The sequence below is a fragment of the Neopsephotus bourkii genome, unplaced genomic scaffold (assembly GCF_033783945.1).
Source record: "Neopsephotus bourkii isolate Nb327-2 ecotype Australia unplaced genomic scaffold, CSIRO-AGI_Nbou_v1 NB_1768, whole genome shotgun sequence".
Taxonomy (NCBI): Eukaryota; Metazoa; Chordata; class Aves; order Psittaciformes; family Psittacidae; genus Neopsephotus; species Neopsephotus bourkii.
The window spans coordinates 3,561,405-3,585,331 of NW_026902242.1; the positions used below are offsets into that span (position 1 = coordinate 3,561,405).

General features: G+C 42.7%; 1 protein-coding gene across 5 annotated transcripts in view; it reads left to right on the forward strand.

The window, feature by feature from the left end:
* Nucleotides 1-23,927, forward strand: part of PLPPR5 (phospholipid phosphatase related 5) — a 122,107-nt gene that overhangs the window by 72,715 nt on the left and 25,465 nt on the right. For all 5 annotated transcript variants that reach the window (XM_061379127.1, XM_061379124.1, XM_061379125.1 and 2 more), the window contains 4 exons: nucleotides 5,394-5,526; nucleotides 7,722-7,972; nucleotides 18,507-18,683; nucleotides 20,188-20,307. In XM_061379127.1, the coding sequence (XP_061235111.1) occupies nucleotides 5,394-5,526; nucleotides 7,722-7,972; nucleotides 18,507-18,683; nucleotides 20,188-20,307 (681 nt within the window). The remainder of the gene's footprint in view (nucleotides 1-5,393; nucleotides 5,527-7,721; nucleotides 7,973-18,506; nucleotides 18,684-20,187; nucleotides 20,308-23,927) is intronic.

The following is a 23,927-nucleotide window of genomic DNA, read 5'->3' on the forward strand; positions in this document are numbered from 1 at the left end:
AGAACTCTTCTCCAGACCTTCAGAAGCTGCTATGCCGTATGCTTCTGTACATCCATGCTGAATGCAAGGGGGGATATTCTGTATTTCATCAGTAGCAGACAGATTTCTCCAGGATTTATTTTTTCATTTTCCTCAAAACTGCAGGTCATTTTTTTTCTATTGAAAAATGCAGTTCTGTGAAAATCAACCAGGGCACTTGCTGTCAGCTTCAAGCAAGCAAGAAGCAATGGGAACAAGAAAAACACAAAGAAAATGGCCTCAAGGGAAAGCTTTGCATAATGAACTTGAAATTGCTACTGCTGGGAATACTGCTACTGCTTCTCCTGCCAGAGCTGTCACCTCACACAGCAATTTTAGCTTAAAGCAGACCACGGAGCTTAGCTACAGCATCACTAAAGGCCAAGGTTTCTGCTGCTCGTTTCTCCAAACTCTTGAGACCACTGTGCTCTGGGGTATGTTGATGGCATTTTTCAAGGAGAAACAGGCCAGATATAGCACATTGCTTAAAGTTAAGAAGGGAAAATAAAGACCAGGAACCACAAAGCCTGTGGAAACCAGATTTGACAAAGAAATCTAACCCCACGCCTTCACAGTGAGAACTTGTAAGTGAAATGAGTGGGGGCCCATGCTACTGAAATGATAACAATTTGCCTAGAGATACAGAGAGCATCCCCCAGATTTTAAGCTCCAGTTCCCAGCTTCCCCTCCTGACTGTTAAGGAAGCATGAGGAAGTTCATCCTAGAAAGAAAAGCAGCACTGTGGACTGCCGGAGATGCTCATTCCCCAAAGCAACAATCCCTTGCCATGTTGTTTCTTGACAATGGCCTCACAAAACCCTTGTTTAGGGTTCAAGTCATGCCAATATGAGACACAATAAATGACAAGTCCAAAGAGAAGTTGCAGTGCATGGTATTGTCAGCTCTTCTTAACTTGGATAAATTCAGAACATGGATGAGTATTTAGTGGCCTTTTTAGCACTAGAGCTGTTTTTCAGCGTTACTCATCCAAGTGGTTGCTGTAGATACAGCATAACCCTGAGAATTGGCAGAGAGGGAGTCGTGTGTTCTACCACGTTCCCTGGCCCCTATGAACACTTGTATGCCCAAATCTTTAGGTGTTATCTGGAAAGATCTATGGATGTTTGTGCAGAAGTTACATTGCTCATCCCAAATAGAGATTATCAACCTTAAACTTCCAGATTTATCTTGTTTAAATGCATTCCAGTACCCTCAGATAGCTTATCACCCAAATGAATGTTCGATTTTCACTTGAATCCTGTGTTTTGATAGGCAGTAATATCATGCATGAGAAGGCAATCTATACAATAAATCTCATTAGGGTTTCAGAAGCACAGATTTTAGGTCATATATTTATATAGGTTCTGGCTGTTGTAAAACATACTTGACACGAGGTGAAGTTTGGGGAGCCAATTCACTGGAAAATCAACAAGGTCAGAGTTGCTCTGGTGCTGAGGTTTGGGATGAGTCAGGTTTGACATTTCAAGTTGAAAAAGAGCTCGGAATTTCGAACCCAGTTAAGAACATACTTGATAGATGATTTTGGGAAGGACAGATTCTGTTTCCGAATTGACATGCAGTGTTAAAACTAAGAACAGCTTGCCTGAATTCAGAAAAATGACTAATACAGAGAAAACCTGAACTTATTTGGGAGGAAGGAATCAGTGTAGGGAATGAGTCCTCAACACTATAAGTATCCTGCGTGGAAAACAAGGAAAGGGGGACTGGCATTGGGTGGTTGGCAGTGAATGTATTATTGCTGCAGAACCACCATGGAAATCACTCAGCTCATAAATGAATCAGGAGCTAAGAGGTGAAATAGGAAGAAATATTAATTTTAGATCTCATTCCTCCCACTGTTCCTGACTCTTGAATGGGTTGTCACATCGCAGACAGGATGCGATTGCCATGGAGATGGATACGAGAACTTTTCCTGGAATTTAGATTCTGCTGCGTTAATATTTCTTTTCTGTGCTTCCATGAAAAGAAATGATTATCTAAAGGCTGGTTATGAAGGATGGATTAATAATAAATATTGTTATGTAGGGTGATTTTTGTGTTGTTCCTATTACGCTTTATACTGTGAACCAGGTCTAAGGGCCTTCCCTGTGGCTACAGAGAGAGGGAAGCTGTAGTAAATCAAGGGCCTGATCATCACCCATCAGAACTTAGGCCAGTGCTTGTGGGGTGATCATTCTTGTCTTATTCCTTCTTGTAACAGTTATGTACACTGTGTTTTTATCTAAGGACTGTGAAAATAATTCATATGTATGGTCTTTAGAAAACCAAAAAGCCTGCAACTCGTATTGTTAGTCTACAGGTGAAAATTGCTCTTTTCCTTATACTTAACATGCTATAATTATATATCAGAAGGTTTTCTCAGCCTTGGGGACGGATGGCCTCTGCTTTTAACAGCTGTAAAAATATCTGTTAAGCTAGGGATTTTCATACAGATAATGCTTCAGGAGATACATACAGTGATCTAAAGTAGTATGACCGTGTTAGACAGAATAAAGTAACAGACTCTTGTAATACCTTCATTTTTTCCAATGCATATTCTATTTCTGTAGCTGAGCTTGTGTAGCTCTGTCCAAAAGCTAATGTTGTCAGAGCTGTCAGATTCTCCATAGCAATTCTTCACTGTCAGGTTTGGCATACTGCAAAAACTTGTTGCCCCAAGACATGGTCAAGAGGCATACAAGTAATCCTGTTCTATTAAATGGCATTTGTTGACTGGTTGCAACTTGCGTGTGTAGTGGAAGGGGTTAATGGTGGTCCCTGTGCCAGGGAGAATGCAGAAATTGTTCCTTCCTGGAATATACCAGGCACATAGATTATGTTAATGGGCAAGAAGGAGATTGCTCTCCCTTTCCTCTGCCCTGTAGAGTTGATTATTGCCAGTAGTGCCGGAAAGAAGAATTGCACTGAGAAACAGAACCTCTCCTGGGACTTATGAGATTGAAAAAGATTTTCCTTTCTTTTCTGAAGCCTCAATAGGCTGATGACTGAGATAAGCAGTGCTTATGCTGAAGGATGGAGAAGGAACAGCTGCCAGTGCAGACAAACACAGAATCCATATGTATTGCCAAATTCCAGAAGGATTCTATCAAAGCCAAGCCATGAAAGGATAGAGATGAATACCTGTTGTGCTCAGTGGCATATCCCACTCTGATTACTGCTGAGGGCAGAGCACTAGGCCTAATATAGCAACGGTTTTGTCTTTCGCCAAGTTCTCCATCGCTCTGACCCTTGCACCTCCGTACCCACTCTGAGGGTATTTTTGCTCCACTCAGAACTTGAACACTGCTCCCTCCTGTTCCTGCAGCAGAGCGTTTCCTTCATCCAGCTCACCATCAAAAGACAGGGGACTCTAAGGAGGGATTGCTGCCAGCAGCACAGACCTGCTGAAGGCGGGTTGCTGCAAGTCTGGAAGTGAGGATCTCCTTTCCTATAGCTGAATGAACAGTTCTCCCAACTTTCCCACCCGCCAACAAGAAGACCTGTATTCCTAGATCAGCAGATCCAGACTCCACTCAGAGCTGGAGGGCTGAGCCTACTGGCACACTTGCTCTTGGTGTTCTTGCCTAGGTTGAGCACTGTGTATCACAGATCCTTGATGGTTCATTATTCCAGAAGAAAGAAGGGAGTTCCTATGACTCTCTGTGAAAACAGTAGTATTTCAGTTTTCACCTATATGAAACTTACTGGAACTGGGCTTGTGTTTGTTTGTTTTCATGAAAGCTGAAGGGATCATTGGGCTGAATTCTCCTTATCAGAGTCAGAATGATGACCGTGATTTCAAGGTTATGTTTCATACATGTACCATCCTTTGCTGATTATAGATGAAGAAATGTACTTCAGTATGCTAAAATTTGCTTGTACTAAAGTAGAAGGAGGATAGTTGTTACTTCAGGTATTGACATTTTTTTTCATCTAAAAATGCCACTAGGATCTAAAGCCAGTCTGAAGTAATGGACAATGACTGGTTCTGTAACAAACTGGCTTTTGCTTTGCACATGCTTGCCACCACAGTGATTTTTGCTATTTGTGCCTTGTTATGTGTAAGAAGCACTTTCTTCCTCTGTGTGTCACGATTTAGCCCAAAGTCATCTGTGTAGATCTACAAATAAGTAAAGCCATTAATCATATTCTTCCTGTTGACAACAATCTGTGCTTATGAGCCATCACCCATAGTTGTTCTGCATCTTGGTTTTGGGGGTTTTGTTGGGCTTTTGTTTTTGTAACCAGTGCTGTGTGTAGAACTGTTCAGACCTATTGTCATCTATGCAAAGGTTTCTCATTTCCTGCTAGGTGAAAGGTTTAGGAAAACCTAGGCACTGAATGAAATTTGATGGCATTATTTCTTGTATAATATGTATAATATGAAGACTTTCAGTTTGTTAGTCTTCATTCCTGTTTATCACAGTGTGATGTACCTAGCAATAAGCGTTGCTGGTTACTGGAAGAGCCTTGCCTTTAAGTCCCACAGTGCATCAGAGTTGAAATACACCCTTCTGGTCCTTTTAATTATGCCTACTGTAAAGCTTCAGTGTCATGGGTTTAGGTAGATCCATGCTTAAGGCTTGGTTTTAGCTAATAAATCTCAATACCATAACTATCATAAGGAAATTAAAGTTCATGTTTTCTTGCACATCTTAGGGGGGATATTTTACATTCAAATTCTGTACTTTTCCATTTATTTCTTTTCTTTTTTTTCCAACTGGAATGTGTATGATCTATAGAGAACTTTATTCATTTTGGTGTCACGAATGTGAAACAGGCCATGCTTAACATTAAAATATCAGCGGTGACACTTTGCTCAAGCGTGAGGAACAAAGCTAAAGCCAGACCTGATAAACTGAGCTGGCAAAATCTGCATCAAACCCTGCTAAATGCCTCCTGGCAAACCAGTCCTCTGATCTGAACAGGAGCTCTGTTGTGATTTGCCCCTGTAGACCCCATGGTTCAGAATTCAGAGCCCTGTGAAGTGCTGGGTGTCAGTGAAAGCCATGTGGGAACTGAAATGTTCAGCATTTCCCAGGGTGAGGCCTTTGCTTTGGTCCACATCTTGTGTGTTGTGTGATCTGGTGGTGTTGAACTGACAGATTTCTTTCTCTTTCCCCTCATTCTGGAAACTCATTTATGTTAACTCCAAGTCTTGGTTATAGAAGTTCATTCTCTTCTAATGCAAATAAAGTAAAGCCATAATGCATGTTTCCCTCACAAGAAGATTAACATTTGGTTCACTTATGTTACCTTTTTGTGGTGATTTGGTCTGTTTCTGTAAGATGCGATAGCTATCTCTGTAACACCAGTATGTTTGACTTGCTGTAACCTGATGTACCATTTCTCTCCCCTTTTTTCTCCTTCCTAAGATTATCGTTGGAGAAACTGCAGTGTTTTGTCTACAGTTAGCTACAAAGGATTTTGAAAACCAAGAGAAAACAATATTAACTGGAGACTGTTGTTACATAAATCCACTGGTGCGCAGGACCATCAGATTCCTTGGTATGAGCAAAACTAATGCTTTCCTTTTCTGAATACTGACAGTGATTGATTGCGTCTTAATTTTGACCCAGGGAGAATATTCACATAGCCATACACCATTTCATGTGTAGTCTTAACTCAGATGCAGCGAGTTCTCTCCTTTTGGGCAGCAACTGAAGCTTTTTGGAAGTTGGGATAAAGATGAGTTGCAGAAGCAGCAGTAAAAAGAGAAGAAATGAGGATCACAAGGAGGAAGAACAACCAGCAGTCCTGGGGAAAGGAGATATCCTTGTGCCATAGCTATAGTTGATAGCTTTCTTTTGGTTATGCACACACATAGCAGACAAAGTTGAAGACATGGGGATGTTTGAAGCACAGTTTAGGTACTTTCTGAGCCTAGAGATTATTTTACAGTCCCTAGTAGAAAACTGGACAAAATCTGTGCTCCACTGAAGTCGGCTGTAACTCTCCCGTTGACCTTAGTAGATATGTTACCCTTTCAACTTAGCTCATTATAAATGTGTTCAGAGGGAGAAGTACCGCTGCTCCAAATGGCTATTGAACATTCCCAGATGCTGCTTTTCAGTACGTGCAGGGCTGCCATAGCAGGGCTCACTGATGTTGTTTGCTGATGGTTGTATCTAAGCAAAGCATCTGGAGGAAGGAAGCCTTGGGGCAGCTAATCCTCCTGCGTGCCCCAGTCGCAGGGGAAAGGAGGGGGTGGGCAGCTGTGTCTGTATTTGCAGTGTTTGTGAGCAGCTGGGCCTGCCTTTGAGAGCCCATTACTTGCTGGACTGCTAAAAGTCATTAAGAATCAGACTGTCTTGCATAGGTCCAGAGGAGGTGGGGGGTGATGATGAGGAGCTCCTCCTGCCCCATTTGTTCTGTGTGCAATCAGTGCCTGCGTTTCCTTCCCATTTGGTGGGTTCTCCTTGCTCACAGAAGTTAAAGAAAGCACTGTTGTATGAGATGAGGCATCACTACCCACTGCACTCACACCAAGTGATGGATGTGGCCACCTATGGTGGGGCAGTGCACACCCTCAGGGCTTGCTGAAAGGGCCCTTCTGTGCAGCCACTTGGCCAGGCACAATCCACTGCTCACCAGTGTCAAGCAGCTCAAAGTGAATTAATGTCGGTGTGATGCTGCTGACCAGCCAGGATCCCAGAGCTCATCCACAGTCCTGTAGGTTTACTGAGGGAAATAACTGGCCTGTAGAAACACGCATGTCTCTGTGGGGTCATGTCTGCTGTGGTGTACCTCTTGGAAGAGCCCTCATGGTGTCCCATGTAGTTGGGAATGGCCAGAATTGACAGTGAGTTGAAATATGAGAAAAGTAAAGCGATTTGCCCATGGAAATCCATGAGGAAATCTGTAGCTCAGGTGGGATTTGAACACGGAGCTGCTAGCTTTGCCTCCCAGTCAGGGTGCTGTGTTTGCATTTCCTTCCAGAGCTCATTTTCTGCTTCCAAAAGAGTAGGAAGGGACCTCATCTGTTTTCTTTTAAGCGATCAGATACATTCATTTCCATTCTAATGAATGACTACATGTGTTTAATGTCTTGCTGATAAGTCTCAGAAAACAAACCCTCTTTAGCATAAGAATCTCCTCCGATATATAGATCTTTAGCTCACTGTGTTGATCTTGTGATTTATATGCTCTGCATAGAGATGTACCCAGTAGCAGGCAAGATGAAGACAACTCATGCATGGCAATATTAAATTATTCAGTACTTCAGCTTCTTTACAGCTGCAGTAGAAGAGAAGATTATGTCCAGTCTGTGTTGTGACTTTTCAGGTTACTTCTCCATCACGGCCTGGCTTCCTTGGTTCTCCAGCAGATTTATAGGGTGAAGAGTTTGCCTCTGTCGCTCCTGTTCAGTGAACATGGGTCAAAGTTGGATACCAGTATAGCTAGCTATCCTGAACAAGGGAGATTCGTGCCTATGGGGCCCGGGGAAGTAGGCTGCTTGTACAAGAGCTGAGCATGGTCCTCTGAAGGGTGCAGAGACATCAGGTGTGTAGGTACATGCAGTGTGGTTGCTGTGGTTGTGAAGGTACATCTCCAACATGAGCCAGGATCTTTAGGGTATGGTACGTGTGAGGGGTTTTTGTGTTCTTAAATGGAAGGAGCTGGTCTTTACTATGATAAATCCTATAATATGTTGCCCTGGAGTGAAATTGTCACTAAATGTAACTCTTTGTTTCCCTCCTTAGGAATTTATGCATTTGGACTGTTTGCTACGGACATCTTTGTAAATGCTGGACAAGTAGTAACAGGGAATCTTGCACCACATTTTCTTGCACTTTGTAAACCCAACTATACAGCACTTGGATGTAAACAGTATACACAATTCATCAGTAGCGTACATGCCTGTACTGGAAATCCAGACCTTATCATGAAAGCCAGAAAGACATTCCCATCCAAAGAAGCAGCACTAAGCGTATATGCAGCTATGTATCTGGCTGTAAGTATATTGTACTGTTTAATATCACTGTATTTGTTGGGAGCAAACAGCTCATAGTGAGGGGAGGAGGGAGGAATGGGGAGAAGATACAACTGTTGGCTGATTTTATGTGTGCAAACCTGCTATGAGTTGCTGTGAGGCCTTGGAGAACTTGATTCGTTGGACTTCATTCTGAGCGTCACACATGTAGTGGTTCTCTGAGCCTTGAAAGCTAAGGCAATGCTGAGAGAGGGCTAATTGTCCAAAAGGGTGAGAGATTTAGGATAACCAAGTTTGTTGGGTGGTGAAGAATAAGTGTAAGGATTACTTGTGACTGGTAGTTGTACCTCTCAATGTTTTAACCCAGTACAGATTAGTAGAATTGCACATTCTTTGGTGGGGTAAAGCAGAAGAGTGGGTGTATGTAAGTGTCTGATCTCCCCAGATCTGTGTATGTCTCTGCATGCCAGAATTGGTATTTACAGGTACCTCAGTGCTCATGCAAAGTCCATTTGGCTCTTATTCTGCAATGAGGTGGGCTACAAGGCAATACAGCTCTTCTTCCTTCTCTCTGATACAGGGAGTGATGAGCAGGGATGGGATAGAAATTGTTTACTAGCTGATATTAGAGGTGGTTTAGAGGCTACTGAGAAGTGTGGAGAGGCAGAGTGACTAATGAATCCCACAGAAGTAGCTCTGTGCCTGGCTCAGTTGGGGGTGCATGTCATTCTAGGCTTAGGCAGAAGCACGACTTGTTCTTAAGTAAACAGCACATGCGTGTGGGAGTCTGTTCCCCGATCTGTGCTTCTCACTGTAGCCCTTCGGATGGGCTGAGGGCTCCCCTAATAGTGTCAGTGGGAAATGAGACAGTGCATAACTGGCCAGGCGTATCTTCTCACTCAGTTCATAGAATCATGGACTGGTTTGGATTGGAAAGGACCTTAAGATCATCCAGTTCCCCTGGGCAGGGACACCTCACACTAAACCATGTCACCCAAGGCTCTGTCCAACCTGGCCTTGAATACTGCCAGGGATGGGGCAGCCACAGCTTCTCTGGGCACCCTGTGCCAGCACCTTAGCACCCTCATAGGGAAGAGCTTCTGCCTTAGATCTAACCTGAACTTCCCCTGTTTCAGTGTGAACCCATCACTCCTTGTCCTATTGCTGCAGTCCCTCTCCAGCATCCTTGTAGCCCCCTTCAGACACTGGAAGCTGCTCTGAGGTCTCCATCATCTCTTCTCCAGGCTGAACAGCCCCAGTATTCTCAACCTGTCTCTGTACAGGAGCTGCTCCAGCCCCTGATCATCCTCGTGGCCTCCTCTGGGATTGCTCCAACAGTTCCTTTTCCATCTTATGTTGAGGACACCAGCACTGCACACAGTACTCCAAGTGAGGTCTCATGAGAGCAGAGCAGAGGGGCAGGATCACCTCCTTTGACCTGCTGGTCACGCTCCTTTTGATGCAGCCCAGGATACGGTTGGCTTTCTGGGCCACAAGTGCACACTGAAGCTGGCTTATGTTCATTTTCTTATCGACCAGCACCCCCAAGTCCTTCTCCGCAGGGCTGCTCTGAATCTCTTCTCTGCCCAACCTGCAGCTGTGCCTGGGATTGCCCTGACCCAGGTGTAGGACCTTGCACTTGGCATGGTTGAACTCCATGAGGTTGGCATGGGCCACCTCTCCAGCATGTTCAGGTCCCTCTGGATCCCATCCCTTCCCTCCAGCATGTCAACTGCACCACACAGCTCAGTGCCATTACAGACACCTTAATCCCACTGTCCATGTCTCTGACCAAGACGTTGACTAGGATTGTATAGTTACTGCATGATGAGCAGAAAGGTCACCACAAACAGGGTTCCATGTTACTACAACACAGAAGCTGTACTACCAGAACAACACTGATGCCATCTCCAACCGGCTGGTTTTAATGTAAACCAGAACATAAACTGAATATATTATTCTGCATTACTGCAGTAGTTGTTGCCTTTAAATAGATACAATCTTTGGGCAGGACAGGAAGACTAATTGCTCTTCAAATTGGGTTGAAGAATTTAAATGTTACCTCATGTTCCTGTTTAGTCATCTTCCATATAGCTTTGTACCAGTTTTGGGATCTTTAGTGCCCTTTGTCCAGATGCTAAAAGGAGCAAAACTTGGAAGTAATTAGTTTTGAAATACTGCCTTTTTATTAACCCAACATGTATAAATTCTTTAGCCTGGCAGACAAGTCAGGATTTTAAACCAGAAATACATGACCAGAAAAAAACCCCAAACATAACCACAAGCAAGATCCAAATTTCTAAAGTGTGTATTTCTGCCTCTGATTATCCCAAATACAGTTCTCTGGTTGTGAGATATCCAAGTGTGAGCAAGCAGTAAAGAGTTATAGGAGGAAATACAAAGCAGGAGATACAGAAAGGTCAAGTTTTTGTAGGAAATCACAAGAACTTTTTATTGCTTGCACTCTTGGCAGGGTGGGAAGAGACAGAATGGTTCCTTGTTACATTTGAAAGGTTGGATGGGGCTTGGAGCAAGCTGCTCTAGTGGAAGGTGTCCCTGCCCATGGCAGGGGTTGGAACTGGATGAGCTTTAAGGTCCTTTCCAACCCAAGCCATTTTATGATTCTATATATGGATGTGTGCATATATATATATGCATATATATATATATGTGTGTTGCTTTTGAGCATATATTTAATGAGCTGACTTTTAATTCCTGATCGATCTGGAAACTGATCCTTGGCAACATGGCAAAGATCCCAACCCCATCCACAGACTGCCAACTCCGTGAACTTCTGAATATGGTCTTAGAACCACTTGCTTTAAATCTGCAGTACTGACAGTAACATTTACCAAAGGTTGCTTCTGAGCAATGTCTATTTAAGAGATGTGGATCTTATGTTAGTACAGGGAAGTGCTATCTGCAAATAAGAGATGAGCAATAAACTTCTATTCTAACTTGAGGCAAGTGTAAGACTCCTCATAGTATTGTCTTTATTTGGGGAGATATGTAAGGCTTTGCTTCACTGAAACATACCTCTAAATTTGGCACAAACTATTTCAGACAATATCCAGCATTCTTCATTTTAATTGCTCCTATTTTTCTCATCCATCTGTAAAGTTGGATTTCCACTGTTGCCATGAATCATAGTAAGCGAAGGAAACCAACTGTTCAGCTACTGCAAAGCAGGAAGGAGAAGAATATTAATGCATTTTAAAAATAAGAAGTGGGCATTAGTAAAGACTAGTATCTGTCAATGGTAATCAGTGCCTATAGTATCAATGGCTTTTGACATGAACAAGAGTATGCAAACCTTATGCTGTCTGTAGTCATTGTAGTTAGCAGCATCAACCATTAGAACTGTTGTGATCTCTTTCATGACTTTATAGGTACACAGGTACACAACACTGTCATAATTTAACTAAAGCACTAGAAACTGCTCTCAGGACTTCTGAATTCTTACATGCTGCTTAATAGAGTGAATTGCTATCATGTATTAGCTGGATTGTAGCCTGCAAAATTAGGTCCTAGATGCAATACTGCAGTCCTTAAGATTTTTAATCCTATTGCATGGTTGCAGCTAAAAATCAGGGAAGGAAGTTCCGTGTTCTAGTATTTGGGGTCATGTCCTTACACTGTCATTTTATCAAGATAGCTGGCCCTGAATAACAGCTTCCTCATCACTGTTCTCTGGAGTAGAAGTTTTAAAGAGTACCCTGCTCATTGTGTGAGCTGTGGTACAGCAGTTACTGAGAGCATGGTCACATATTAGCTAGGATTTCATGAGCATGGAATCTCTGGTACAAAATGCACATTCTTTTTGGGTAGCAGAAATGTTTGGAAGAGAGGGAGGGATTGTTCCCGAATCCTCCCTGGGCATTTCAGCCAGCTGTGCACAAAACACCAGCTTAGAGCCATAAACAGGCAACAAGCTGATCCTTGCGGGGAGTAAACAATGTCAGACTTATGTGATTTCACTCATCAACCCATTTAGAAGCAAAGCCTATGCTTTATCTACTAATTCCCCTATCTCATTCCATCTAAGTGCAGCCAGGTCCTTATCTCCTGGCATCTGTGCACATTGTCTTGTTAACAATAAGCTCCTTTTTTTTCATCTAAGTTCTTGAGTCTTCCTCCTTTTCCCCCTCCCTCCTTTCAAGAGTGGGTGGCTGCTATGGTAACTGAATTCCTCTCTTGCTCAAAGTACAGCCTTTTGCCAACAATTGTATTGATAATATTTAGATCTCTTTTTTTTGCCTCCTTTACTTTCCCTCAGTACCTATCAAGAAAGACTTAGCAATGGAAATGCTGAATGGCAGCACTATTGTGAAGTGTCTTCTCTACCCTGCTCCAAACACAGAAACTTTTAAGGATGTATTTCCTGTCTTCTTCAGGCTTTCAGGATTATTTTTCACAGGGTACCACAGTCTTCAAAATGAAATGTTGTAAATATATCCCAAAATGTCCAACCGGGCTGGATGCTACTTGGATTTTTCCTTAGGTGGCTGCCCAACTCATCTTAGGTCTTCTGTTTGCTCTCTTTTGCTTGAGTTGGGTTAATAACTTGAGTGCATCTGCTTTTGTTTCCTATTAGCATTGCAGTTCACCCTTTCTCAGCTGGAACAACATCTGCTAACATTTGCTAAGGCAAATACTGCAAGTTTATGGCATAGAATATAATTGGATGTGTCACACTTTGATAGATGTAAGAGGACACAGCCTGGGCAATTAGAGGTCTATTCTGAAGCAGCCAAGTATGCACATACTTGGGTTTTTTCCACAACTGAGACATAGAAATGAGAAGTCATGAGTTGTGTTTTTTTTTAAGTAGGATTTCTAAAGTGATACATGAAGATTTAGTCAGTCTATTCCCATGGATTGAAATCAAGACTTGTGACTAACAACAGCCCTTTGGTGCTGCAGACCTAGGGGATTGCTACTTGGAGTTCAAGACAAATCTCAAGTCATTCTATGAAATCTTGCTCTTTTGTTGTTTTATTATTGCAATGGACAGGGGCAGTTGGCAGCCAACCTCTGTAGGCTGATATTTGGACTCAGTGTTACTGCCTGCATTTCAGTCCTGCTTTGGATTTGTAAGGACAGAGGAGTAGGTTTAACGTCTTCATAATTGACATAGCCCTTAGCTCTGTAGCCTGCTTATGTGGCTTTGTAAACGTGAACCCTTTCTTCAACTGCAGCCTCAGGCAGGGCTAGCAGGTAAAGCTGACATTTTCCTCACAGCACAGCTCTTGCTGGGGCTGTGATCATCTTTCTGCAAGGTTCTAGCTCCTGGCATTCTCTGCTGTAGCATCTTTGCTGTTTACTGTGTTTATAGGTCACTGGGAAAAGACAGCAAGGCAGTGTGGGTCACAGTGCTGGTAGCGTGGTGACATTCTACTCCATGTCACTCCTTCATCCAGCCTTGTCTCTCCTCTCCTTCGTCTTGAAGTGATTGTTTGGGCAGCTGGTGAAGAGGCATGACAGGCCTTTCTTTGATAAGCTTTAGGGAGTGTTCAGGAGGAAAAGGAGTAGCAGAGTCACCTTATTGTAGAGTCAGCTTTGTTGTCCGTTTTCCTGTCAGGAAATTGAAGAATTAATGGATTCTCTTGGCTGCTTTTCAGGGGCAGTGTTAGGAACGGTGAATTTCTTTGCAGTGTCTGCCACAGCAAATGAAAGTGTCCCTTGACGCTGCTTGTACAGCATATTTCATGGGCTTCATATATTGGATGTATTAGTTACTTGCCGGCTGGACAGTAAGCTAACATTACAATGTGATCCAGGGATTTATCTAAAGACATTGGGGTATTCCCTGTCAGTCAATTCTTCATTACAATTCAGTTGCTCAAGGTAATGACCTCTGGAGACTGAATTAGCTTTAATTAGTATTTGGATGTATCTTACAGTCCTGGTGCATTGAAGGATGCTTCTTTCCTTCCCCAGTTGTTTAGAGTTACAGCTGTGAGGAACTCCTAGTGGGAAACTTTATAGTAAGGTCCAGCATTTCTAGAGCTTTCTTTTCCCTTTGCCGACCCTGACGTTGAAAGCACATTATAAACAAAACACGACAGACCTTATATTTGTAGCACTGCCTGGGATAGGTACCTGGACCGTGATTCCTTCCTCTTCCTGCTTGTGGCTTCATGAGTCACTGTTCTCTGCCCACTAATAGACTGGTCTGTCTCTTTGACAGTCCCCCAGACCATCTGCTTCAGGGAGGACTGAAACAGCAAGCAGAGAGGGAATCTTTCTACCTGCATCCCTGGGCTCCAGGCTGATGGAATCAGCTAGGAAAACTAACCTCCCTCCTGGCTGGTGCAGCCAGCCTGACAGCTAACACTGCTCTAACTAAAACAGGGCTCTGGGACCTGTTACTTGTGTTTGTGGGCACAGGCATTTGCATTGGTGATCATACTTGAAATACACATCCTGTTCTCCTCTTAACAGGTTTTGGAATGATTTTGGTTGCACTAGGTTTAGGACATACTTCATGTGAGTCAGACTTGCAACATGATGCTTCGGGAAGCTTTCCCACTACAAGCTAAATTCCAACACTATGATTATTCCTTGAATTGTGACCTGAGACAGTCATGTCAGCAGCCTCAAGTTAAAGGTAGCTTCGTCTTCGGGGTGCTGGTGGTGATTCTGACTCTTTCAAATACCTGTTTTCAAACCCACTTCCAGTAAAATTTCAATTTATGAGGTTCTCTGAAGATTTCACTTCCATCACCTTGAGGATTGAAGGACTAAGTGTTTTCCTGAAAATCCAGTAAATATTAATATATAGATGATCTTAAGGTCTTTCCAACCGTAACCATTCTGACTCTATGACCCTATAGAATGATCAGATAACATGCACCTCCTTAAATGGCTCTCTGACACTGTCTACTTGCTGGTATCACCTTTTAGATCTATTCATACTAAAATCTTATTTCAGGAAGAAGGAAAAGCAATAGCAGAAGTTCTTCAAGAGAAGCTTCACCACTGACCTGATGTCACAGGACAATGTGCAGACTGCAAAATCCATTCCAACTACTGTATCGATCCTTGACTTTACATACAAAATCTCTGTTGTTGGTCTTGCATTGGCTAATTTTCTTATTAGATTCTTCCTCTCCCAGTTTCCGTTCTTAAAAGGAACTGAGATGGATTTGTAAAGATGGACTTGTAATGATGGACTTGCCATTCCTTCGCAATCATTTTTTAAATCACTGAGCTATTTTCTTTTGTTGATACTGCATTTAATATTTACAAAAAGTAAGAGAGGAAAAATACTGTCATCTTTCAAGATGTTTCTTTGCTGTCAGTTACTGATTGTGCTGGTTTATATCTTTCCTTCCAGCATTAAGAAGAAAATAGCTGCTTACTTACATTTTATTCTTAGTGCAAATCAGATCTTTGAATGAATTGACAGTGTTAATGTATTGTACTAGAGCTGCAAGAATGGACATCTATGAATCCTGCCTTGGATGGGTCTGCATTTGCTGTGCAGAGTTTTGCAAATGTACAGAATTTTCACTTTCAGGAAAAGTTTACTCTGTTTCTATTGATTCTTTACTAATATTTTAATTTAATACTATTATTACTGTAAGTGGTGTCTGTTCTTTGAAGGAAAGAACTGAAATAGGGGAAGTTCAGGTTAGATCTAAGGCAGAAGCTCTTCCCTGTGAGGATGCTGAGGCACTGGCACAGGGTGCCCAGAGAAGCTGTGGCTTCCCCATCCCTGGCAGTGTTCAAGGTCAGGTTGGACACAGGGGCTTGGAGCAACCTGCTCTAGTGGAAGGTGTCCCTGCCTGTGGCAGGGGTTGAGACTTGATGAGCTTTAAGGTCTCTTCCAACCAAAACCATTCTGTGTTTCTATAAAAGAAATGTTACCTGTGCTGACAGAACTCCCAGGTTATTTTCAGTAGTGGGCTGGGCATGACAATCTTGACTGCACATATAGGAAGGGAGTCAGCAAATGGAAGTCTTTACTACTCATATGAGGCACAGCCTAAGTCTGCTGTTCTTTCTGCTCACTCAGTGCTTTGAGTAGGCATTTGAGAGATGTGCTTAACTGTAAAAAGATAGTGAGGATTTTCTGCAGAGCACCTTCCAGGTTAGCTTTGAATGAGGACTGCTGCAGTTTGGTTGGATTACTGCAGAATCAGTGCTTCACACACAGCTGGTTTGACTTCGTGAGAACTGAGATCATCTTCTTGGGCGATTAGCAGGTGTTAGAGATAACTGAAATACATCACTGAGGCCACTTAAACAAGTGTCAGCCTCACCCAAACTGGATTTGAAACTGGGTGATCTTGCTGCATATTCACGATATTAGACTATTTTCCCTAGCACCAGATGTTCTAGGAGGTCGTGTGAATGTGAATAATGGTGGTAGTGTCCAGGGATACAAGAAAACTCACTAAAATAGAGGGTTGCTGAGTAACTTGGTGTTCAGTGCTCTGTGCCATGTAGAAAACCAGCTGCAGTTCTCTTACCAGCGTTCAACGTGATAGGAGTAACTTACTGAGGAGAGCCTGAGAAAATATGAGGAGCTAAGATAAAAGGATAGTCAGTGAATGGAGAAACGCTGTTTTTGAAATGCTCTAGGAAGAACAGAGGAGCTGTGGCTTGGACACGCACCCCAAAACTCACCCCCAGCCCCAGCTTTGCTCTGTCTGCATTAGTTGAGAGCTTGCTGCTAGTTGGCTGACCATCACGTAAGGTGCATTGAAGATGTTTGTATTGCAGTAGTGGGTGACTATAAGCTAAAGCTGTGATAATAAGCTTAAGCACTGATTTGTCCTCTAAAACATGGAGCTTCTGAACAAAAATTGCTGTCAGATGTTGCTTCTTTCAGACAGCCTCCTACCTCCTTCACTTAGTTTATGATAACTGTAACCATGCTTCCCAAACTTCTTCTTGACTGGATTATTGCAGCATCTCATAACTGATTACCCAGGAAATGCAGCTGTGTTTCAGACAGTACAGAAAAAGAAAGCATTGCCTGTTTGTTGGCCCAAAAGGTACTGATTCCTCATTGCACATTTATAGAATCATAGAGTAGTTAGGGTTGGAAAGAACCTTAAGATCATCCACTTCCAACCCCACTGCCGTGAGCAGGGACACCTTCCACTAAACCATGCCACCCAGGGCTCTCCGTATCGGTTTCCCTTTGCAGTTCAAAGGCACAGCATTCCACACTTGGGAGTATCCAGTGAAACTCCAGAAAAAATATTTACATTCTTTGATCTAAAACTTCAACTCTGTGATGGCTTTAGGGATTTCAGGGGTCTAATTGAAGAAACGTATTTTTTTCCTCAAAATCTTGTTAGTTGAAGTATAATTCATCAAAGGGGGCAACTTTCAAGCAGCCATAATGCCAAGATTGAAGAAAATGGAAATTAAAGATTTGGTTTTCATGCATGTTCAGCCTGGAGAAGAGAAGCTGTCTGGAGACGTCAGAGTAGCTTCCAGTGTCTGAAGGGGGCTCCAGGGATGCTGGAGAGGGATTCTGTACCAGGGACTGCAGCGGTAGGAGAAGGGGTGATGGGTTCACACTGAACAAGGGAAGTTCAGGTTAGATCTAAGGCAGAAGCTCTTCCCTGTGAGGGTGCTGAGGTGCTGGCACAGGGTGCCCAGAGAAGCTGTGGCTGCCCCATCCCTGGCAGTGTTCAAGGCCAGGTTGGACACAGGGGCTTGGAGCAATCTGCTGTAGTGTGAGGTGTCCCTGCCTGTGGAACTAGATGAGTTTTAAGATCTCTTCAACCCAAATCAGTCTGGAATTGTATGATTTCTTCCATTTGCCCATCAGAGCTTGGGAAGTGCTGGCTAGTAGTCACTAATGCACCCTTAGGGCAGAAGAGCTGCTCTGTCGTCAGGCAGTGCTTTTAGTTTGGTAGTATTGCACAGGGAGAGTTAGAGTGCTGGCAGGGCACATTGATTTCTCAGTTTGATGCATAAAAGTTTCTGCCTATAGATTGGGTTGTGTGCCGGGAGGGATTGGTACTAAACATCCTCGGTCACCATCTGTGAAGCGCAGGGCTCTATTATTTCAGTGCTGGTTGAAGCTATTACATGTTAGTTATAAAAGCAGATGCTGGCATTTAGCTCCATTTTCACTGCTCTTTGACAAATCTCTAGTTAATCACTTGAAGAAGTTGTGTATGAGGAAGAAAAGCATTTCCTAATGATAACAAGGCCTTGATATAGCTACTTTCAGGGTAAGGATAGTTTGCTATTATTGTCAACACTGTGCCATGAAAAATCAGTCTCTTTACCTCTCTTCATAATTAAATACAAAGATTGGGAGTAATAGCTTAGGATTGACTCATTTGCCTGTTCTTTTGGGGGCTTTTTAGGTTCACATGAAATGTAATTTTGCTGTTATGGTCTACTTCTTGTTCTGTATCCCTCGGGAAAGGGTGTGAGGATGTTAGCACTTGGATTTCTTGTTTCTTTACCAAAAGAAAAGATAAATACAAATAGTGTATTCAAACAAAATATAGAGCTTTTATTCACCACTTAGTGGGAGCTATCGTTCAGGCTTTAAAATGTCTTCCTTTCTAATTTCCAGATGTATATCACCAACACAGTAAAAGCCAGAGGAACGAGGCTTGCAAAACCTGTTCTCTGTTTGGGCTTGATGTGCATGGCTTTCCTTACTGGAATCAACAGAGTAGCAGAGTATCGAAATCACTGGTCAGATGTAATAGCAGGATTTGTTATCGGAATATCTATAGCAGTATTTTTGGTAAGTGTGTATCTGTGTCACTTCTGTGTGAAAACAATCAGTGCATAGTTTTGTATCTCTTAAATCTGGGGGCCTTGGCAGAAGAGGGTTTTCTGGTTCTCGTTTTTAATGACTTACAGTTTCCTCAGTTATATTTGCACCAGCTCAGGAATGTGAAGGACGGACTGATCCAATGAGATTTTTGATCACTTCCTTACAAACCAGATTGTAGCATTTCCATCAAGCTCCACTTTAAGAAACTGCAGATCCTCCAGAAGAACCTCTAGTTACGATTTCATGTATGAAATATGAATTTCAGTACAACGATGCCTACACTGATCAGGGAATAAGCAATCAGTGAAGGTCTCTACACTGGATATAAGATAGGCAATTCTAGCAATAAGATAAGCATTTCTTTTCTTTTCTGGCTTTAAAGTAACCCTGTTGAATTTCTTTCATACTAATTCAGGTTTACATTGACCTTTTATGTTATTTTGTATCAGAAAAACCCTTCTTTAGCCTTTTCCTGTTCTGGAAGCGTGTTCCAAAAGCAGATTGTTAGTCACAGTTCCCAATGACTAGGATCTGTGTCAGAAAGCTGCTGCTGATCTATAAATGATCTTCCTTGATAACTTCACTGCAAGGCTATTGCACAGAATAGTCACTGATGTTCCCTGCCTGCAGGTTTGTCTGCCTGGCAGCTTGGAATAGTCATAAATACACCTTTGGTTTTCCCCATAAAAACACCTTTGAGCTTGCCTCTGGGATCTCAAGGTCTTGATGTTAATATCTTGGATCTGAAGACTTGGCTTGGCTTGCACTTCCAGATGTTCCCTTCCATAGAAGGTATCCAGGAGTTATATCTGGTTGTTCATTTTTAAGTTTTTCCATTCTGTTTGTGCCCCTGAAGTCAGGAAAAAAACTAAAAATCTGTCCCAGAGTATTTTCTCACAGTCTCTGATGTATATTGCATCAGTTCCTTAGTAGCATCCAATTTGAGTTTTGAGGAAAACCAAATGTGCAAACATTGCCGCTTAGATGAGTGTGTGAATTAATAGAAACACTAACAGACTGGTCTAGATCACATTCTGATATTCGTGTGTGAGAGGGACCGCTGCCCTAAGAGGGTTTACAGCTTAGCTCAAACTTGGAGGTCTTTGCTGGACAAAACTTAGATGGTACTTGGCCCTTCATAGGAATTTAAGTTCATATTCTGCTGCACACACTCTGGACATCTATTCATGATATTGTTCATAATTGCTATTATTCAGCTTAGGTAATGGATTTGCTTTTAGATAAGATAGTTTTTTGGTTCTCAGATGATGCACATAACACTGAATTGGTTGGAAATCTTTTGTCTTGAAATGTTAATTCAGGATTTTCTGTAAACCATGAACTTCCCATTTCTGTGTTTCTACTGTGACGAAAGCTGGTGTCAGTTCTGCCTAGTTACGGATGTCAGGATCAAAGCTTCAAGAAATGAGTTGTTCCTTAGCTATTCTATGTATCTTCTAATCCCTTCTAGGTTGTTTGTGTGGTAAATAACTTCAGAGGACGTCAGCCAGAACACGAACATTCTCATATGGATAATCTGGCGCAGATGCCCATGATCAGCATACCCCGCGTAGAAAGCCCTTTAGAAAAGGTAATGTCTGACTTACTTAAAAACAATGATATAAAATGTAGCTATCCTGGAAGGGTGGTCCCAAACTATCTTGACAAGAGAGTTAATCAGAGTTCAAGTAAGGAGCCATGGCTGTGAGGGAGAAAGAAGGGAAAAATTAATTCAGAGACATTCCTTGCGGGACTTTTCATGTCACCTTCAAGAACAATCGCTACATACCAGTCCAGTTTGCTGCTGTAGCCACGGCTTAGTTGGTGGAGTTAGGCTTAATATATCTGAGGCCCTGTTTCCTTGTGTTCCTCAAGTGAGTTTGATTAACACTTTGGCCGAGAGTCCACAGAGCTTGAAATGCTTAGAAGGAAGATTGAGCCCCTGAACCCAAGGGGTTGTGCAATTCAGGTGTGAGTGGCAGTTATCCTGTTTCTTCAGGATATGTCCTCAGGGTCGTGCAGGGGACTTATGGGGCTGTGGGTGTTTTCTCATGCTAGCCTTAGGACAGGGCATCCCCCTTGCGATGGGGGGGATCTGACATCTGCTCTAGCAGGGCAAACAACGTAGTGAATAATAGTAGGGAGTGATAATGGGGAGTAACATGGGGCATACAGTGACTGCACAGAAGCGATGGTCTCCAGCCAAGGCAAATGGGATTTTGGACTAGGACATGTTAGTGGTAGCCTCCTGTGTACGCCAAGACTTTTTACATGAGTATTGTGATGTGTTAAAAATCTGGTTTCCTATAATAAAAGTTTATGTTTTTTGAAGATGTTAGTGATAGGACAAGGGGTGATGGATGCAAACTGAACCAGGGGAAGTTCAGGTTAGATCTAAGGCAGAAGCTCTTCCCTGTGAGGGTGCTGAGGCGCTGGCACAGAGTGCCCAAGTAAGTGGCAAATGCTCCATCCCTGGCAGTGTTCAAGGCCAGGTTGGACAGAGCCTTGTGTGACATGGTCTGGTGTGAGGTGACCCTGCCCACTGCAGGGGGTGGAAATGGATGATCTTAAGGTCCTTTCCAACCCCAGCCTTAACTATGATTCGATGATGTTGTACTATGCAAGTGTTAGGTAAGATTGTCTGAACAATTTCATGAACCAACAAGCACTGAAATAGCATAACTGAAGAAAACATTTTAGGCATTTTTATTAAGGGAGTGCTTGAGCTACTAATACAAAGCTTGAAAGCAATTCTTCATTTTCTAATGACTATATTTGTCATTATTTCTTACAGTCTCTTCTGTTATGCCCATGTTTGAAGATAGTAAACAATTCTACACTGGGTTGGGCACTGAAAGTATGTTTCTGTGGCATTCTTTCCAATCCAAATTATTCCTAATATTTTATTCATATTAAACATATGTTTAATATGAATAAATCTTTATTTAACCATTTCCATTCTGTTTTAGTCACTGGAAGTGGTGGAAATTGTCCTTCAGGAAGCAGTGCTGCTAGCTCTGAGTTTCTTTTTCCTTTTCTTGAAGGGAAAGAAGGTTTCTTTGCTGAATGACCTAATGTGCTTTTTGAACCAGATGTGTCTAAGCTCCTTCTGCTGATACCTTGTCATAAGGAGGTCAGAGTTACATTTGCTTGAGCAAGCATTTAGAAGATGAATGTGTATCTTCCAAATCACCCATTCAGTAAGCTTTCTGTAACATGTCAAAACAAAACAAGCTGTCAGTTGGACTAAGACATACCACGTTAAGAAGAGCATGTCTTATTTACGTGATAGGCTCTCCTGCAATAGCAGCTATTTCTGAGGCTCAAAAGCCAGCAGAGGTACATTCTCCTGCTGTTTAGTTGTATTTTTCGGAGGGTTGGGATACAGACCTCACGTTAACTTAGTATTTCTGCCTAATTTGATGCGCTTTTGCTCATGATGAGCAAGATCTTTTCCTGAGCCTTTGCCTAGGCAATACTGAGGTGTTGTGAGGAAACCTATGGGTGTGGGAGGGTGGTGGCAGGAATAGTGCTTGCTCCGCTTGAGGATGATGGCTGTTCAGCCTGGAGAAGAGAAGCTGCATGGAGACCTCAGAGCAGCTTCCAGTGTCTGAAGGGGGCTACAAGGATGCTGGGGAGGGACTCTTCATCAGGGACTGTAGCTATAGGACAAGGGGTGATGGGTTCAAACTGAACCAGGGGAAGTTCAGGTTAGATCTAAGGCAGAAGCTCTTCCCTGTGAGGGTGCTGAGGCGCTGGCACAGGGTGCCCAGAGAAGCTGTGGCTGCCCCATCCCTGGCAGTGTTCAAGGCCAGGTTGGACACAGGGGCTTAGAGCAACCTGCTCTAGTGTGAGGTGTCCCTGCCCGTGGCAGGGGCTGGAACTGGATGAGCTTTAAGGTCCTTTCCAAGTCAAACCAGTCTGGCATTCTATGATTTGTGAATTGCCCAGGGACTCCACTATGTGAATGAGCTTCTTTGCTTCCAAACCCATATTCCTGTGGCAGCAGAGGGTAGCTGTTGGCTGCCATGGAACTTTTCTGTGTAGAATTAAAGTGGGGGCTATCATCAGGGTGTTACACTTGGTGAGATCTCAGTGTAGGGGTTCATCTTTTTTTCCGTATTGCAAAGCTTTTCTCCTTTCCAAATAGAGAGAGTGAGATGGGAAGTTGATAGCATGGAGACTTTGCTGGTTGTTGGAAAACGCTTTCTGCTGTTTCCACTCTCAGAAATCATCACATAACTGATGAAAAGGTTACTTGATGTGAGTGATTTGGGTGTTGAGGCTTTGTGGAATGTTTCCTTTTCCCCCAGTGCTGCTTCTAAAGTTTTAGATAGAAGACAGACCCTGTTAAATAAAAGGCACTAAGGATAACACTTATGTAGAGCTAAGGTCTAAATGGAGCCATCTCCATTAACTACCATCACTACAAGAGTTATTAACTTAGTCTTTACTTTTTTAGCTTCTTTCTTTTTTTACATCCTTTTTTCTCCTCTGGAGAGAGAAGGGTGCTAAATAATTCATGTGCTACTTGCCTTTGCTGACTTTAGCCACGTGCAAGTTACTTTTCACTACATTTCAGTTAGGGCTGTTCCAGTTCCATATTCTGAATGCACATACATTTACATTTGGCTTACTGAAACTCTTGTTTTTCCTTATTCTCAGCCTGCAAGTTCCTGTGCCAGTATCAAAGGCAGCTTTCTGTCAGAAATTAGCTACTAAGAGTAGCACAGATCCTGACTGACGGAAGTTATCATGTGCAAAGCAGTGCTAGCATGAGGCAGTACAGCTCTTACTGATATTTAATGACCATATGGGCATCTGGGAGCAAGCAAGTCAAAGATGCTGCCTTAAAGAATAACTTCATTAGATGTTCCTACCAGATGGGACCTCACTCATTGCAGTTTTGTTATAAGTTCACCTGTAAATGAAAATAAGCACACGGTACCTCACACAGACCTGGAAGCACCTTACTGTTGAGTTGCCAGATCTGATATTTGCTGTTCCAGTGCTTTTTCCTGCTGGGTAATGAATGCCCTTGGCATGGTTGTCATGCTGACCGTGCTGCCGCTCTCTGAGTTCTGGTGGAAGTCGAGAGCTACATTTGAAGTGCACTGAAATAGGAATAAGGGTACTTGTGATATTCTGAATTGAGCTGCTGCTGGTTGATGACATAGGTAGATCACTGTTTGCATGACACTTGTCTTTAAT